Here is an 18,111-nt window from a genome sequence, read left to right on the forward strand (position 1 = left end):
CGCACAACGCACGCCGGTGGTGGCTTTGATTAATGAGCCTAATCACGAAGTCCCGATTCAACACTCATCAGTGACTCTTGACTCAGCTTGACTCGATCATGACGAGGCTTGACTGGATGGGAGAATGAGGGGCTGTCACGCGGTCGCACCCCACTGCGCGATGGAGCGTCAAAGAAGGTGAATACTCGCGCACTGGCTGGCACCTCGATCGTTGTCAGCATAGGCCTCAAAGGGGTCATCAACTCAAGAACTCGTGCCCGTCATAGAATAAGATGGGGCAGCTGATGCGAGATGTTGCCATGTATGCTGCTCCGCTGCGACGGCCCGGGCTTCGCTTCCGAGCGATGCGTACGAACGGGACCACGCGTGCTCAGCACGGGGCAGGCAGCAAAGCACACCACCGCACCATCAGCTTCGAGCGGAGGAACTTGACCGTGTCGTGCAAAGTCCGCACGGCTCGATCCCCATGCTCTGACTGATGATGCTCACATTCCATAGCCTTGTCATCGGCTTGCACGTCTCGACGATTCTCAAAGGTGCAACAATTTACGGATCCTCGGACGAGGCCGTGTGAGACGAGAGGATGCGGAGTTCACGCAGCAGTTATCTTTTGTACTCCGCTAGTGGTTTTGACACCAGCCAGCCTGGATAATTAGCCGCGCAAGCTCGTCTCGTTCGCGGTTGAGCCTTCCAATCGCGTGCTGGTCAGCACGGCCAAGCACGAAGCGGTAGTAGTAGTCACTCGCAACCGCAGCCCATATTCGCCGCCAGCGCACCATCTCGCACAGCTGCGATTTGGGATGGCCGGGCATTGGCAGCAGATTGCTGTCATGCCACGAGGTCTTCCACACAGCTTTGACATGCAGTCCGCAGAGCGTGGTTAGCGCGCGCGGTCGTGAGTCAGGAATCCGTATATATATACATGGCATGGAGTCACAATTAAGTGGGAAGCCAGGAGCCGCACTCGTGATGGCTAGCTACACTACAGAGTAGTCACAACAGCGGTGTCTAGTGCAGCGCCCTGGCTGCTGTGTGTAAGCACTTCATTCGTGATTGTGCTGAATGAGCATCAGCTCGCCAGGAGAGGTCTGCTTCAGTTTGAGTCACGAGCCGATAAGCTGTTGCACAGTAGTCGTGAGTGGTGAGTGGTGCCCACAGTCATCTGAGTCACAAGAGTCTTGAATTGAGTCAATAGTATCGCCTTTGAATACCTTGCAAGCGACCGACGTTTACCGCTCTATATAGCAAAGTCACTAGTGGAGCCGTCTTGCAGGGCGCAAGGCTTGAAGAAGCCAACAGCAGCGATGCAGGAGTCGTGAGTACGCATCTGTGCAAGCAAGCAATCAAGCGAAAGGGCCCTTTCCCTGCATGCATGCTGGCTGCGTCGTCGCTCTCCGTACAGCAGGGCAACTTCGCTCAGGGTTCTCTCTGCATATCCATGTACCCATCCACAACAGCTGCTGCATGCCCGCATCCAACCTTCGTGCCTGTTCTTCCTTCGTTGAGCACCGCTTACCTATCCATCTTCGAGCAGCAGCAGCAGCAGCAGCAGCAGCCCGAACACGGAGATCAAGGGGACTTCGAGCTTTCGCCCACGGTCGGCAATCAGACAATCAGACAATTTGCGTGTTGCGTTGCGGTGCGCCCACGTCGATTGTGCTTCGCGAGGGCATGATCATGAATTAGCCACCAGTCGGTAAGCAAGGGCACACTGGCCTCTCAAAATGACCAGGATTCGACCTGAATCAAGGAATGCCGTATCGCCATCTCGAATCTCGAAGCACGTGAACGGCCGTGCGAATGTCCAAGCAATCAAAAAAAGGACGAAAGCCGATTCACGATGATTCTTGTTTCACATTCATCATTCGCATTCTTGATTCACGTTTTTGAGTCGTAGGAATCAAGAATGTCGCAAGCGGCGAGCTGCGTAGGCAGGCACTGCAGCAGTCTGAGTCCTGCTGCTATGTGTTTGTGATGCCGCCTGGCCGGGCCATGAGGGAGGCGCGTTCCGTGATTCCCTCGGGTCCACTCTGCATGATCTTTTTCTTCTTTCTCGCGCGCCCTTCGCAGCATGCTAAGACGCGCGCTTGGGACGTGCAGGCCGCGCGAAGCAGCAGACTCACAGACCATCCGTATCCGTGAGTTATTTAGACTCAGCTCGCATGAGGCTACTAGTCGCTGTATGCTGAACCGAGGTAAAGACGCATCACCACGCAGGCAGCGTTCGCCTCACCTCGATGATCCCCTCATTACCGTCGTACGTCTCTGCAGTCACCAGAGTTGAGTGCATGTCCGGTGTCACACTCCGCCTGAGCGACTTGCAGCTCCGAGACACGGGCCCTCAACACTCGCACTCAAAACCCGCCCTCGCGTGCATTTGTAAGCTTGCGTCCCACTGCTTATTGCAACCATCAGATGAGCGCAGTCACAGCACACTCACATCTTGTGTATCGGAGAATCTGACTCTGTGGCTTGTTCCAATAAGCAAAGCTCTGCTCTTGCGAGGTCCGCCTTCGCACACCGCACAGCAGCGCTCCGTCAACACAGACACCAGACAAGCCATTCGAATCCCGGGACAGACGCATTCCTCCGCACATACACTGCGACTTGCAGTGGATGCCCAGGTGTTCGCCAGCTCATTGGCCGCTACTGCAAGCTGCGCTTCATCGATCTCGTCAGTGCGCTCGACAAATTGTTGCGAGTCCGAGCCATCTAGCATTTTCCGTGAACCTTTCCAAGCCTCTCTGCTTCGAGCTTCGTCGCAAATCGATACGTGCCTATCCTCAGCGGAGCCTGCGTACAATGTCGATAGCTACGACATCTGCGCAAGTCGGCGGGGCTACACCGACAGGTCTGGCACCTTCCCTGGCTGCTCTCGCAGCACCACGAGCTGTTCGCTTCATAAGCGCATCGGAAGCCAGCGAGATCGATGCTGCACTCATGTCCCCGGATCAGCATGGATACGCGTTGGAGCAATTGATGGAGCTGGCAGGGTTGGCTTGTGCACAGACCGTCTTCAGATCTTATCCTCCGGACACCTTTCCCGTCATTCTCGTCGCCGTGGGTCCCGGCAATCAGGGAGGGGATGGGCTGGTCGCAGCTAGGCATTTGCATCACTTTGGGTACAATGTTCTGGTCTGGGCACCAAGACTCAAGGGCGACCACATCTCGGTGAGTGTGAAGAGGGGCTTTCAGACATTAGGGTCACTAGGCATGAGCGCAAGTGCACTTCTAGGGCTGCTGGAGTGGTTGCACTTCACAGAAATACCGTGCATTACGTGTATCTCAGTTACCACGACACGCTGCAGCCTTTCATGTCTCTCACTCACACCCTAACACGCTCCTTTCAACAGCGGCTGGAACGGCAGCTGCGCAACTTGGATGTATTCTTCGCTATGGCTGATGACTCGGGTTTCGAGGACGCGCTAGATCAAGCCGATGTGGTTCTGGACACAATTTTCGGTGCGTGCTGAGCAACAGTCGCTGTTGAGCATAGATGCAGCATTGACATGCTGTGGTTGTACATTTGACAGGCTTTTCTTTCAAGGGACCTCCGCGAGAACCATTCGCCAACGTCCTCAAGGCTTTGATAGAGGAGGTAAGTTGCTCAGTCTTCCCGATTCGGTCAGGAACGGGCTGCTGACTTCGCCTTTCGGTCTTCGCAGTCGCGCATGGAATTTCAAATGCGTCGGCCCTGCCCGCCAGTGGTTTCCGTGGATATCCCATCAGGCTGGCCTGTGGACGAGGAAGGTGGAGAAGCAAATGCAGCGCCCGCATTCGCCGAGTCTGAGCGCGGACGACAGAGCGAGAGGTTCATTCCCGAAGTTTTGTTGTCCTTGACAGCCCCCAAGAGCGGGATCAGATCACTGGTGACAGGATCAAAGCCGGTACGCCACTTCATCGGAGGGAGGTTCATTCCCAAAGCGTTAGAGCATCAGTACGCTTTGGCCTTGCCGGCCTACCCAGGGGACGAGCAAATTGTGGAAGTGACGGGATGGGAGGAAATGTCATTGGAACAGGCTAGACATTTGGCTCAGCAGGAGATGGAAGCTTTGGCGAGCGCACCCTCAAATAGCGACGAGGTCGCTGCCTCTACCGTCGTTCCCGCTGGCACAGCGGCCGCACACCTCAGTCATCAAGCCGATGCTGCACAGAAACTGGAAGCCGGGGCTGTGGATGACCAGCAGAAGGTATAGTTGCAGCCCGCAAGGACACTTGACTTTCACCATTGGCTGCTGTGGCGTACACACCGTCTTCGCGCACCGAGCGCACACTTCATCCAGTCAGCTTTGTAATGATTCACTTGAGCCCCTTCGACCTCTTTCCATTCCCAGACGCTGGCACGCCCTACTGAGGCCCCATACACGTTCCATGTCGAAGTCACCTAGCAACGAAGCCAATGCATGCCAACGAACACAAGGGTGGCTGCGCTGGTAGGCAGAGGGGCGCCTCTGGGTCTGCTTTCAAGCGGCTATGGGTTCATGCGCCGATCTCGGCATTGGCAGCGTCATCGCCAAGCTGTCCACCCCTGCTCAAAGCGTTCCAAGCATCTCTGAACTCTCCCCGCCTCCTTTCCCGCTTCTCGTCTCTCTTGCGCCTCCTCTCGTCTTTCTCTTTCCCGGTATCGCTGATGGTTCCAGACACATCCGCTTCCAGGTCCTCCGTGTATGGGCTCAGTCGTGAATCTTCCTCGATCGGGACGCCAAGGCTCGGGGGTAGGGTGCTGCTCTGCACACTGGTGGGCAGACGCTCGGTCCGTGAGGTGATTGCGGAAGAGGTGTAGCGCATAGATGTGGAGGCGCTCGGGCGATCTGCTGGAGCTCCCCAGCGCGAAGGCGGCCAGACGATGCAGACGACGCGTGAAGTGAGAAGCGCGATTGGGACCTGGCGAAGCGCATTGTGATTGTCGAAACGAGGAATCAGTGCCTCCTCTCTGAGCCGCTCAGACGAGAGGCTGGGCCAGCCAGCTGGTACTGAGAGAGCCCAATCTTACCTCCCAAGCGGTCTTTGGCTCTGCCTTCGACGCATACAACCTCCGACTCACCGGTCCAAAGCTCCGACTGTCCAGGCTCTTTTGCTCCGGCAGGCCGCCTCTGCCTCGGGCTATTTCAGTGCCGGCCGCATCTCCTTCCACCCACACGTGTCCTAGAGGTATTCGAATCCTTTTTTGCCCGCGCTGCTCTTCTGAGGAGGAGCTGAACCTCGAGGCGCTCCCTGCCGCTGCGTCGGAAGAGACAGAAAGCGTAATGGTATCTCCCGGAAGGGCCAGGATGCGCTTGACCAGGTGCAGGTTTGGATCTTGGGGTGAGCTGGTCCAAGCGGATACCGTCAGAGCGCATCAAGACCGTCAGTCTACCTCATATGCTGTGATTTGCTCATCCGTGGAAGAGTCTACTCACTGCAGCCCCACGATGTCGCCTATATTCCAATCGCCCCCATATGCTCCAGGTCTATTCCCATCATTTCTCCACGCACTTTTGCTGTTGCCGCTCGCTTTGGAATCTGCATCCGTGCCAGCATCATTGTAAATTGCGCCCGCTGTTTCCGGCGACCCTACGAGCGTTTCCAGATCACCTTCTGAATCCGACTCTAAGCCCCTCCCCGCCGCGCCGCCAATGCTGCCACGCGCGAATGCGGGTCTCCGACGAGCCTTTTCTGATGTCCACGAAGCGGTGCTTATGCTTTGCAGCTTGGAGAGAAGCACAATGTCGCCTTGGCGTGACTTTGTGCGGCCTTGAAGTGTTGGCTGCGAAAGTGATGCAGGCGGTAAGTTCTCCGGGAGCTGTTGCAGAAGTCGTCTGATAGGCTCGACTCCAATCAGCACTTGACGAGCGACTCACTAGCATGCTACCTCCGCTGATGTACGAAATACCAGTAGTGCTAGAGAATGCAAAGATGACGACGGCTGACCAGCCTAAAAAGTTGAAGGACCGCCTGAGGATCCACGCTGCGCTTCCTCCATCCCCTTTTCCTGAAGTGCCCTCTCCATCCTTTGGAGCTGGACTCGCTGGATTGGAGGGCGAAGACGCAGAAGAGGCGAGGGTAGCGCTGCTGAAGCCAGCCCTGCTCTTGATTGGTGATGGCAGTGATATTCCTCGGAAAGATGAATGTACGCACGCAAGGCGGACAGTCGAATTACGACGTCCTTTGTCACCTCCCGAGTGCACGTCGCAGCATTCAGAAGGTCTCGCACTCAGCAAAGGCCGCAGCCTCGGTGCTCGCCAGCACGACATCGCCAATCTTGGACGCCACTTACTGATCCTTGCGAGTCAGAGCCAAAGAGTTGAGTGGCTGAGGAGCAAAAGTCACAACTTGAGTCTCCGTGCTCTGGGAACGTATTCGATGGTTGTGTATCGTTGGGTCACCTACTCGAATCAAACGCGAGGAGAAATTTGTGGAGGTACGGTGGTAGTGGGGTCACGTGCGCTGAAACGAGTCAAACATTCTTGATTCTTGGTAGAATCTTGAATCAAGAGCATCACGACTCAATCAGAAATAGATACTCAAGACTTGGTGCTCGAAAGTAATTTCCAGTCGTGAGTCTTGAACTCAGACGGGTTTTGAGCTTTTGAGCAAGAAGAAAAGGATACATACAGATTCACAACTTTGATTGACACGTGTGACTCGACTGCATCTCGTGGTCCTGATACTCACGACTGATGAGTCCGAGAAGCGTTCGAATTGTAAAGATCGACGAGAAGTCTTCCTCCTTTTGCCTACCTTCTCCATCATCCACTCACGAGTCCTGCACTGCATCCTTGCAGCCGCAGTCTGGCACAAGGCAGCATGTCGAGGAGCAAGCCCACAAAGCGGACATTGGACATTCCCTCCAGGTCTCCCAGTCCGCCGACAGTCACGCCGTCCATCTCAGGCTCGAACCCGCACGCAGCCGAACCAGATGTCGAGGGCGGTGTCGAGTACTGGAGAAGCGTCGCTGCTACAGTAGACGGGGTACTAGGAGGGTATGGAAAGGGAACTCTACCTCGAGTGGACGCCCTGGGAAGTCGCTTGTTCCTACTTGGCGTATTGCCTAGGTTGGACAAGGTCAGAAGCAGCAAAGAGGAACTCAATGGAACGCCAGAGAGCAGTCTTGACAGGTCAGCAACGACGGAAATGCGGACGAGGGGATTGGATACGGGCGCTGGGGTCGGACGGGTCAGCAGGGATGTGCTGAGCAGATTGCTGCAGCATGTGGACCTCGTCGAGCCTGCGGAGAATGTGAGTGGCGTGTATGCGCCTGCTGACCTGACGCAATGTTGTGTGAAGCATTGGGGCCTATTTTGTGGCTACTGAATTTGCTGCTTTGCTCCTTTTCTGGCACAGCTGCTCGCGGAAGCGGTGCGAACTTCTCCGAGCTGGCCAGCCCTGAAAGCCATCGCCTCTGATGACAGTAGTGCCTCCTCCTCATCAAGCACACAATTGCCTTCTATCTCCTTTTTCCTTTCCACGCTGCAAGACTGGACGCAATGTCTCGCCTCTTCGCTGACCGCGCAGCAACACAAACTTCGCGAGGAAGCTCGCTTTGCGCCTGACAATGTAAGCGGCAACTCAAAGGCGCAGAAGGGTGGAGATAAAGACGAACAAGTGCTGTACGATGTTGTCTGGGCTCAGTGGATGCTACAACATCTTTCGGACGACGACCTCATCAAGTTCTTGCAAGCAGCCAAGAAATCGCTTGTCAGACCTGATTTAACAAACGGCGCGGTAGCAAAAGAGTCGAGCAAAGGAGCTATCTTGGATGGGTCGGGCTGCATCTTTGTCAAGGAAAATGTTTGCCAAGAGAAAGAGAGCGGCGAAGAGAATGTGTGGTTTGACGAGGAGGACAAGAGCATCACAAGGTGAGTTCTACCGGCTCATGGAACCTGCTTTCTTCCCGTCGTCCATGCGAGAAAGCTGATACAACCTGCTTTACCATCCGCAGGTCTCGCAAAGCGTTCGAACGAGTATTCGCAAGTGCGGGGCTGGAAATTGTCAAGACAGAAGTGCAGCTCGGCTTGCCCGCCGAACTCTTTGCGGTCAGAATGTGAGTACACGCGAGACGCGAGGTGGGTGTCGTGTCGGCAAGTCCATATGCTCATCGCAAGCTGGCCAATCTGGCGCGGTCCGATTGCAGGTGGGCTCTCAGGTGACGTGGCATCCTTTGGTGCGGTCAAGCACCAAGTAGATCGCGCGATCAGCAACATAAACGTCTTGCGCTCCGTCAACGACCATGATCTTGGAGACACCTCTAGCAATGCCCTGTTCTTGTGCTGCACCCTATTTTACGTCCACGGCTACGCCGCCTTTATATTGGAAATACCTGATGGCGTCATCCGCTGCGGCCATCAAAGCTTGGACAGCATTATCAAGGAGCTCCGATCTCGCTGAAGCATTTCTGCTTCACGGCTTGACCTTGCCACCCACGAAGTCCATTGGCGTGTGGTCTTAGCACTCGCCTACGTTGAGCTGCAAATTTCTTTCTCGCTCTCAAAAGTCGTGGCTCATACTCTGCGTCGCGACGAAGCTTCACAGACCATCACCTCTTCTAGATCCGATGGTGCGCAGTGGTGAACTTTGGCTCGTCGGTCTGAACGAAGCGGCCATCGCGTCACGTGGCTTCGAGACGCGGTCAACGGAAAGTTTGAATGCAACACGGATTCAGCAGCAGCGCGAGGGCGCGTGCTGGTGAGGTCATGCTCACTCCGACCACCACGCTCTCTCAGACACCGCAAATTTCAAGCAAGCAATGACTTACGACTCGAGACTTTTCGCAATGGTGGATCACTTGAAGGAGTCAGGTGCAACGCTTTGCTCGGCACCTTTGCTGCTACCTCGGCTCGCAAGTGCGGAACACTGGCCATACTGGAAGAAGCTCATGACATGCTTGCTGAGAGCAAATGGCCTCGCCAGAGCCGTTCTGGATGCTCCTTGCGCGCCTGCACCAATCGACCACTTGAATAGCGGAAAAGACGCGGGGGGTCAATTCCGACCAGGTAGAGGTAACACTCGATGCGAAAGCGTTGCTTCTCATGCTCACTTCTGTTGAGCCGGATATCGCCATCACCTTGCCAAATTCGGCTCGCTCCGCGTGGAATATGCTCGTCAAGCGCTTCGAATCTGCGGCTTTAGCCCATATCAGGAGTGAGCTGGATGGATTTCAATGGAAGCACAACGACACACCGAACGCTTTTCTCTATAGACTTGAACGTCTTCGTGCCGAAGCTGACGAAGTGGGCATTCGTCATGGTGCCTCCTTTTACGAGTGCAAGATCGAGAGCGCTCGTCTGCCGAGCTTGCTGAATCACAAAGTGGCAGAGATCCAAATAGCTCGAACGGGCCTGGCAGGTCGCGACATCACGGACGAAGAGACGCTGCAGATCCGGCTGGACTCTTTTCGATACGTCAGTGCGGAAGAATACCCCTGAATGCAACGCGAAGAACAGAAACGCAATCGAGGATCGCATCGCGGAGGACGTCGGGGAGGACATCGAGGAGGACACAGGCGCGCAGTTGGGCTTTGAAGGCGCATACTTTTTGCCAGAGCAGGCAGGCTAGCTCTAATGCCACCCAGATGCACAATGCCTGCTCGCCGACAGCTCGAAAGATATGTAGATCGGACGTATCCACTCTTTTTCTTTCTTACAGGGCACCGGATAACCCTTGCCAGACGGCCACACGATGCTCAAAGGCTAGCGTTCACATTGCCTGTAGAGGCGACCTGATGGACGGATCACAAATGCAGTCGGCGTTCTGTTTTGAAGCCGTACATCGCCATGCTTGTTTATTTCGAATTTTTGTCGTTTTGGCGTTGCAGATTGGACGAAACATCGCGGCCTTTGGTGATCAGCATTATCCTTCGCTTTCGAAGAACTGAGCGACCGAAGAACTGAGCGACCCATAGCGTGCCACTTCTGATGCCTTTACAGATCGAATCTGTGGCTGGCAAGAGGTACTATTCCAGCTCTCATACAGGCGTAGGAATGCTATCGCTTCCAACGCCGCAGCTCTGATCATTTCGCTCGAACAAGATAGTCAGGGCTTCTAGCCTTGGTTGGAGAGAAAAGAGCAGCAAGCACACACTTCAATTTGTGGCTCGAGTTGGAGTTCGCGCGGAGCTGCTACATGGACGAGAGCTTGACTCATGGACACACAGCAAGGGAGGGGAGGGGGGAGAAGGCCTAGGGAGCGGCTGTAGCATCGAAGCATGTGCAGCATGATGCACCATATCAGACGGGAGTCGCATACGCTCACGTCGCCTAGCAAGCAAAGCACCTGCGGACAGTGTCCCTAGCGAACCAGCGCTTCTCAAGCGACATCCACCGCTCATTGTCAAACCCAGAGTCACAACTCGATAGATGGCTGCATCTCGTGTCAATGACATTAACGTTTCTCAACTGAGTCTCAGGCTGCCCTTCAAATCATCTGATAGGGTCTGCCCAAGCTTGTCTAGCTGAGCGCAGAGGCGAGCTCGGCGAGCTAGAAGAGAGCCTCTTCCTTGCCCGTCAGTCGCGCCTGTGCCCGTTCCCGAGTTGACAGTGGACACCGATGCGCTCCTCACGTGCGTATGGGCGGTGGAGCGGTTCGTCGGAAGCACAGGTGCAGCATGCTGACTCAGATCGACAGGAGCTATCCTGGTCGCTCCATCCATCGAATCCTTGGCTCCGCCTCTAGCAGCGCTGCTAGCCGGCGTGTCGACGCGCCATCGTGACCCAGGTCCGGGCTCGAGAGGTGCTGAAATCTTTGCATCGAGTGAACGCTACGAGCATCAGCAGGAGGCGGAAATTTTGATCGTCAGTGTTTTGAACCGTCGTTTGAGGGAGCGGAAACTCACGATTTCTTCGACGAGCCTGGCCCACAAGTCCAGAGTTTCGACCTCTCCATGGTCTCGCGCATAGGAAAGGACGTCACCTTCCTCCAAAATAGCAACTCTCCTTCTCCATTGTTCCTCCTGAGCAGCGGCAATCTTATCGTGAAGCCACAGCCCAAAGTTGGGGCATCTGAGGAAGTCGAGGTACAGAGACTGCCGCACTGCGTTGCCGGTCGGCAGCGATCTGCTTCGGATCGGCAGCGGAGTACCGTGAGCCCTAAGCGAGGCGAGAAAGTCCGTTTCGCTGAAGGGCTTGATTTTGGGTGCTTCGGCGGGCGAGGATAGATTGCTGTACAGTAGCGTTCCAAAGTCAGCAGTCATTGCTCACGCGTGCTTTGCAAAGCTCTCAACACTCACAAGCCAGCTGGAATTAGTGAAGAGACATACCGATTGAGAGGGGCCAGGAAGCGCTCGGTGAGGTCGGAGAAATACCTTCTCAGCATGGCGTTGGCTGCCTCGTCATCGTCGCGCCTCTCGGCCATTTCCAATAGACGGCGAAGGAGCGGCCTATCCTTGCTGATCCTTCTTTTGCGCTTGCTTGTAAAACCCGGAATATGCTCAGGACCACCACCGCCGGCGCTGTTGCCGCCAGCAATACCGCCTCCAGCTGCACTCAATGTTGACGCTGCTGTCCCGCTTGGACCAGCTCCAGAACTAGGCTTGCGATTAACGCTAGAAGTGCTCAAATGCCTGGTGGGCTTGGGAGCAGCTTTGCCCACGCGCAGAGTGTTCGGCCAGTGGCTACACACTTGTAACATGAAGGGATTGGTGACCCCCAAGATCGTACCTGCCAGAGGTTTGTTCCTTGTGATCAGAGTCTTGAAGTCGTAATCATGAATGGTGAAGAATGGTCTCCAATCTCCACCGAATGGCACGGGTCTGATCATGTCTAGCAGATGCCACACTGCCTCGCTGCACTGCTTGGGGTCGGGGCCCACCACGAGTAGCGGTTCTGCGAGGAGCATGCACTCCCAGACCAGCCAAAGGTCTGAGATTGTATCCCGCAATACAGCGAACAAGGGATTGCTGGGAATGGAAGCGAGTAGAGGATCATTTTCGTCCTCCCCATCCGCTGCTCCGCCTCGACTCCTCCGTTTCTTGCGAATAAGAACAGAGTTGGCCTTGCCGGCGGCGCTGGTGGCTGGTGGTAGACAGGCCTGAGCGGCATTCGAGGTCTGGGTCTGATAACCGAGAGGCAATGCCGCTGAAAGAACTGTGCCCAAGACAGGCAACGAGAGTGTAGAGCCCGCTTCCGGAGATGGCCAGTTCGCGACTTCATGACAGAATGACTCCAGCATAGGCATGCCGTGTTCAAAATACAATGGTCCTAGCTTGGCCACCAAGCGGCTGAATAGCGATACGTACGGCAAGTGCGACAGGATGACGAGAGACTTTTGAAAATATCCTCTCCGGATTGCGGCATCCCTCCTCTGTCGAAAGAAGACATAGCCGTAAATGTAGCTCACACTCTGGCTGCTACTCTTCCTTGCAGGTGCATTGATTTGTTGAGGAGCTGTCGCAGAGCTGTTGTGGTCGTGTGACGTGGCTGAAGCTTCACGCTCTAAGCGTCGCTCTTCTTCAGCTGAAAGACGTGCACCCGTTGCCTCTTGCTGGGCATCGACGTCGGTGCACAGCAGCTGGTAGCCATCAGCACTAGACGAGTCAGTTGCTGCAAGACGAGACGCAGATACCTCCTGCGAAGAGACGCTCTCGCCACCTGCAGCCTCTAGGCTCTTGTCTGCCTGCTTGCTGCTGCCGAAAGCAAACACGGAAGAGCGTGAAGGGGAAGGCATTGGCGACGCACTCCGGCTTGAAGACGTGCTTGCCCCTGCAGAATGATCTGCGGCATCTTTCTTTGCGCTTGAAACGCCCCTCGCTAGCGATCGAAAAACGTCAGTCTTGGAACCGTCTCTTGAGGCAGAAGATACAGACGCCATAGGATCGTTTGAGGCGACCGAGGTTGAAGAGGAGCTTGCATTGGCGTGATGCCCAAATAGATGCGCTCCAAGCAGCGAGCGCTGGCCTTTGGAGCCAGAGCGATTCATGGTGCTTCCACCAGAGGAAGAGGCATTGGTATTACTGACACGTCTCGAGGAGTACTGGCGGCTCGGAAGGGTCGAGCTCTTCCCGGCAGCAGATGATGCAATTGCGGGAGGCTCAGAGCCGGACGAGCTCAGAGGAACTTCCCTGACCCGCCAAGAGAAGACGGAATAGCCATCATCGAAAATGGACGTGTCGGGGAAAGATGAGAAAGCACTACCAGTAGGTGGCATACAAGGTCAGCTGCTTGTGGGAATGCCACCTCAAACGCCCCATCGATCTCTAAACTCGTCCACCTTCCACTCCTTCCCATCCGGACTCCTGGGTGTCCGCTCCGAGTCATCGCTGCTACCTTCGAAGTCCAACGCACGTTCGTCCCCGCCTAGCGCACTACACTCACATGTTGTCCCTCTCCTCTCGGGAAATGCCAAGAGGCGGGTACAAGAACTCCAGGTCGGGCCCCCTGTCCAAGTCGAAATTGACGCAGCCGACGCTCAGGACCCATCGCTGTAGAGCCTCCCTTCGCAGCTCCGAGGGCCCACCTACTGGGCCACTAGGCGACTCTGGGTCCGTCTGGCTTCGTCGAGATGTTGATGTGCGTTGCTCGCTCTTTTGATTATGTCGTCTCACTTCAGCTCCAGTCGTAAAGCCGTCCGAGGGGGCGAGGACCAATGATGTCGGGCTCACTGCCGTACCATACTCAGGCGCTGGCGGAAATGTGGCCTCAGAGTAGGTCTCGCTGCCTCCCATCATGCCCATCTGCGGCAAAGTATCGCCAGCGGCCAGCGAAGCGAGGTCTCCTCCGCCAGCAGAGGTCCTCCGCTCGGCACCTCGAGATGTGACCGCCGCGGGGCCGATCGACGTTGATGTGTGGGAGCCCGCGCTGAAAAGATTAGAGCTCGAGGAGCTGGCCAGGAGATGCTGAGGCACGCGTTGGTTGTACGTCCGCTGTGAAGCAGACGCTGCTCTATCCGCTGACGACAAGATTTGCGAAGCAGGCTGACCGGCACCGGCCGAGGGCGGAAGAGCTCTGACCATCTGTGCAGAAGCGTTCTGCAGGCTGGCAGAGTGGCGACTTGGTGTCGAGCTGCGGGACTGTCCGAGATCTCCCTCTTCCGCATCATCCACTGCAGCCAGGCTTGCCTGCGCGGAGGGTGCTTCCTGCAACGACGCTGCAGCATCACGGCGAGCCATGGTTTCGATTTAGGTCCCTGTTCTCTCACAGTACCACAACGGGAGAGTAGTAGCGCTGCGCCATACGTAGGTGGTCAAGCGCACACAACCGCGCGTTCGCTTGTGTCCGCTTGCGCAGAAACCTGGGTGAAGCAGTCCTGCAAGGAGGAAATGGCTTGGCGGAAAAGACGCCAAAAGATCACTCGAGCAAGATTTTTGAGGCTCGTCTGCACAGAGTAGACGGGCAATTGCGTGGTGTGCTGTGAAAGATGATAAGGAAGCGAGGGGGCAAGACTTATGAGAACCTTTTGCCTCTTGTCACCGCGTTGACTACCGGTGCTGTATGGCGAGAACGATCGAGGTTGCGGGGCAAGGGCCGCGTCGCACACGATTTCAATCAAGAATAGCATCATCGCGCGTTGCCTCGTTTTACCTGCGATCATGCAGCAATCACAAAGGTAAAGTCTTGATTCTGAATTCATTTGATTTCTGCGCGTATGACCCAGAAAGTCGAGCTGCATGTGATGCTTGCTACCTTATTGTTGGAAGTCATAAGTCTTTTCAAGAGCCTTCAACGATTCTAGCGCCCTACAAATAATATCCGCTCTCCAAGATTTTCTCGATTTTGATTTTGCATGCAACACTCTTGAATCAAAAACACCGATTGATCAACAATGCAGATCTTCTCGTGTAGCCACGTGACCCGAGGTAACGGGCTAAAGTTGGCGCTGGCGCACAACGGCGTCCAACCTGGGGCTCCTGGCATGCTGTGCACCGTGGCTGCATGGGGACAGCGCAAGGGGAGGAGGGCCGTGCGACTGACTGTGACAATAGATGTCCAGCAGGGACATGCAAGTCTTGACCCACAGATCGAGAGAGATCAACTTTGATGTTGGTCAGGTCTTGAGGTGGTCCCCGCTCTGGCTCCCACTCCTATACAATTCAAGCCCACCATCCGAATCTCTCAATTTGCTCGTACATCTTCGTCACCGCAACGAGAGCCTTCGTCTCCACTCGCTCTGATCCATCTCAGTCGAGTACCTCTGGTCACCCTTAGAAGACGGACTCGAATTACGCTTGATCGTACGCTGCTCAATCCACACCAGTCTGTTCAAACTATTCTCCGCCTTTCCCTCAGCAGACTTGGACTCCCGTCTCCTCGCAGCCCTTTTGCACAGCATGACTACGCAGAACTTTGATCCCAACAGGGCACAGAACCTGCCAGAGATCGAAAAGCAGATGGCAGTCAAGTGCGTGGAGCACGCTCAGATCTACTGGAACTTGCTGGAGAAGATGGAGCCAAAGTCTTTGAGGCTGACCAAGTTGGACGACGAAATCTATGCTCACCTTGAAGAGGCTTTCCCTGATCTCAAGGAGGGAGGATCAGGCAGCGTTGCGAAGCTCGACGAGGAACTTATGAAGAGCCCTTCTGGCAAAGAAAGGTGGAGAGAATTCATCAACAAGTATGAGAACAAGGGTGAGTGTCGAAAGACAGGCTCTCTTTGTCTGCGGCAGACTCTGCTGCTCGCATCATCTTGATGCCTCGAGCTGGACGGGCGGCGCGCGAGAGCCATCACGCTCGTCCCTCTTGTCTTGAAACGCCGTGCCATGACAGATCGGCGTGGGTCGCGTGACAATAGGGTGTATGCGATGTCCAAAGGAATGCATTGCTTCCAGCTTGCTTACGCGCGCTCTATATGGGAAAGATGACAGCGTTCAAGCTGTTGTCTTTTCAACCTCAGCTCTACTGACCACGCTACGCCCCGCTCCTTCGCAGTTGCGGATTACAACTTCGGGACTTTGATTCGCACCGACGCCGCTGAGGAATACACACAGTACAACACGACTTTTGGTGAGTTTCTCGCTCCAATGTATCGAGGCTCGGGTGCTACACAGGCAAAGGAATCTGTCAGCAGCGGCCGATCCTCAACCCTGGCGATCGAGCTCACGCTTCGAAAGCTACATGCCCCTTCTCTCACAGTCACGCGCATGCAGTTCTACGCCTACGAGATCGCACGAAACAGGCGAGGCCTCAATGACTGGGTGTGAGTATTGTGCATGTTTGTAAAACATCAGCAAGAGGGTTCAGAAGCTGAGTCGTTCCACGTCTATGTGTCTGGATGCATTCGTAGACGAACAAAGGCTATTGAGGAAGCGGAGGCCGAGAAAGCCGTGAGTTTTGACTGCTGCACCGCAACCGATCAATGCCAGATGCCAGCGTTGAAATTGGTTTCGCTTGATGCAGAAGAAGGGCAAGAAGTGATGGGAAGAAGAGCAAGAAGTGATCGCTGGGCATTTGGCTCGATACGCTGCAGGCTACAACGAAGTGTCACATCACTTTGGTGAGAAAATTTGATGAAGCTGTTTCTATGCTCCAGCGCGAGTACATTAGTGTGCAACAACTCCCTGGGCGCTCGTTCACGTGATTGTTCGAACTTCCGAGAGAACCGTTGATCGCATGACACCCGGTATGTGGGACACTCCAGATGAGACGTTGGTGACAACAGAAGGCTGGGAACGACGAATGGACAGCTCGGCGACGGCACGAGCTTGTTGGTGGACCCGATGTAGCTCGGCTCCGCTAGCGATAGGCATAGAGTACCTTGTGTGACACTGGCCTTATTCATGAGTGCAGAAGCGACAACTCGGTATGGGCAGCCGACCGTCGCGCGCTTTGCTGCTGCACATCCTAAAGAAAATGGAACTCGTGATGAAACTCGTGAGCATGAACTAGCTTTATTTTGGCCTACATTGGCACAACACAAGTGGAAGGAATAGCAAGGATAAACGTACGTCTGCTCTAGCATTCTTGCTCTGCAAGGCATCCTGCTCTCGAAGGCCTAAGCACGTCCCGTGGCTGTGTCCTCAGCTTCGAGATGTTCGAGGTGAGAAGGGCATCACGACAACGATCAGCTCGTCGAGTGCTTTCGCGTTCGTGCTTGGCCATCAAGACGCTCTGGTTCCCCAGCTGCGACCTGCCCGCCGCGACTGAGCGGTGGGCCGGTACGCGTTTACTCGCAGTACACGGTGACAACACTCATATTGCGTTCTCGCAGCTGAAAGGCGATAGTGAAGAGCACACCAGACAACGCCGGTGTAGCTGCAGGGTGATCGAGCCCATTCCTGAACAAAAGCGTCGAACTTGCCCTCATGCAAGACCACGAAAGGACTTTATGAGGTCCCATCAGCCTTTTGAGTGTTGCGTGCAAGGCTCGATCAACACTGACGGTACAAGACGCCGACCAGCAAATGTGGATTTTTTTCGCTCATTGTATCGAAGCGTTCCAAGCTTTGCGATTCTGATTGCTTTTGCAAGATAGATGTAATGTACGTGGAGAGGGGTCTAACTGGATGTCAAAGCCATAGCGCTTGTTGGGCAAAGCGCTGTTGTACAGTATGCGCATGTGTCATCTATCTTCCTTTGTCCTCGAGCACCCATTTTAGCGCAGGCGACGCGACTCGACTCCATCCCCAATTGCCGGCGTGCCTGGCGCATGTGGGTTTGCGCTGACATGTTTAAAGGCTCACTTTCGCATCTCGTACACGAGTCGGCATGGCATGATCTTTCCGAATCTCTGACCCTCCGACGCAGAAGGTCGTGATGCCCTCAATGCCATGCGTTTACCCATGCGCATGCATGGCACCCTTCGAGCGGTCTTTAATGATGTGCCTTGATTCGCGAAGGTGTGGAGCGGTGTGCGCGAATGTTGGCTGCGGGGGCCAGAGCCTGCGCACCCAAACCTCTCGTCGCTGCGCATGACAATCACAATCACGATGGAAACTCACAAATGTCAAGAAGACCTTGCCGCTTCGCCAGTGCGGCTGTCTTTGCCTTCTTGACCACGACACTTGTGACTTGGTGCGAGACAAGTAGCGCGAGGCGCTTTGGATCTCACGAGCAGCGATCAGTAAGTGGCCTGTCTCGGTGCATGCGTGCTTGGTTGCTCGACCGTGACGGCCACAATCGTGAATTCGTGATTGCAGCTCTAGCTTGCCGAGAGCTACTGCAGCTTGCATCCCTTCTCTCCAAGACCAGCGGCCGTCTATAGCTG

The 18,111-nt window shown here is 55.2% G+C and overlaps 5 protein-coding genes across 5 annotated transcripts; 3 read left to right on the plus strand and 2 right to left on the minus strand.

The window, feature by feature from the left end:
* Positions 1 to 2,207: 2,207 nt before the first annotated feature.
* Positions 2,208 to 4,196, plus strand: IE81DRAFT_312369 (YjeF N-terminal domain-like protein; the record flags this gene model as incomplete). The annotated part of the gene is made up of 5 exons (XM_025512456.1): positions 2,208 to 3,171; positions 3,354 to 3,462; positions 3,534 to 3,598; positions 3,666 to 3,737; positions 3,786 to 4,196. The coding sequence occupies exons 1-5, from the start codon at positions 2,617 to 2,619 to the stop codon at positions 4,194 to 4,196; spliced, it is 1,212 nt and encodes a 403-aa protein (XP_025370442.1). The 5' UTR covers positions 2,208 to 2,616.
* IE81DRAFT_322580 (LexA/Signal peptidase) lies at positions 3,999 to 6,502 on the minus strand. The gene is made up of 4 exons (XM_025513680.1): positions 5,841 to 6,502; positions 5,400 to 5,746; positions 5,045 to 5,309; positions 3,999 to 4,884 (listed from the first exon to the last, which is right to left on the minus strand). Exons 1-4 carry the CDS (start codon positions 6,231 to 6,233, stop codon positions 4,480 to 4,482), a joined length of 1,410 nt encoding a protein of 469 aa, XP_025370443.1. The 5' UTR covers positions 6,234 to 6,502; the 3' UTR covers positions 3,999 to 4,479.
* A 52-nt stretch (positions 6,503 to 6,554) lies between these two features.
* Positions 6,555 to 8,569, plus strand: IE81DRAFT_94211 (DUF858-domain-containing protein). The gene is made up of 4 exons (XM_025517762.1): positions 6,555 to 7,218; positions 7,324 to 7,838; positions 7,922 to 8,023; positions 8,114 to 8,569. The coding sequence occupies exons 1-4, from the start codon at positions 6,787 to 6,789 to the stop codon at positions 8,127 to 8,129; spliced, it is 1,065 nt and encodes a 354-aa protein (XP_025370444.1). The 5' UTR covers positions 6,555 to 6,786; the 3' UTR covers positions 8,130 to 8,569.
* A 1,502-nt stretch (positions 8,570 to 10,071) lies between these two features.
* IE81DRAFT_300832 (DUF1630-domain-containing protein) lies at positions 10,072 to 14,418 on the minus strand. Its single transcript, XM_025512223.1, has 4 exons — positions 13,287 to 14,418; positions 11,204 to 13,102; positions 10,811 to 11,135; positions 10,072 to 10,735 (listed from the first exon to the last, which is right to left on the minus strand). Exons 1-4 carry the CDS (start codon positions 14,078 to 14,080, stop codon positions 10,370 to 10,372), a joined length of 3,384 nt encoding a protein of 1,127 aa, XP_025370445.1. The 5' UTR covers positions 14,081 to 14,418; the 3' UTR covers positions 10,072 to 10,369.
* Positions 14,419 to 15,005: 587 nt separating this feature from the next.
* On the plus strand, positions 15,006 to 16,441 carry IE81DRAFT_322584 (DUF757-domain-containing protein). The gene is made up of 5 exons (XM_025513681.1): positions 15,006 to 15,536; positions 15,837 to 15,911; positions 16,041 to 16,104; positions 16,192 to 16,231; positions 16,305 to 16,441. Exons 1-5 carry the CDS (start codon positions 15,239 to 15,241, stop codon positions 16,320 to 16,322), a joined length of 495 nt encoding a protein of 164 aa, XP_025370446.1. The 5' UTR covers positions 15,006 to 15,238; the 3' UTR covers positions 16,323 to 16,441.
* The last annotated feature ends 1,670 nt before the right edge of the window (positions 16,442 to 18,111 follow it).

This window comes from Ceraceosorus guamensis, assembly GCF_003144195.1.
Source record: "Ceraceosorus guamensis strain MCA 4658 unplaced genomic scaffold IE81scaffold_21, whole genome shotgun sequence".
NCBI classification, from domain to species: Eukaryota; Fungi; Basidiomycota; class Exobasidiomycetes; order Ceraceosorales; family Ceraceosoraceae; genus Ceraceosorus; species Ceraceosorus guamensis.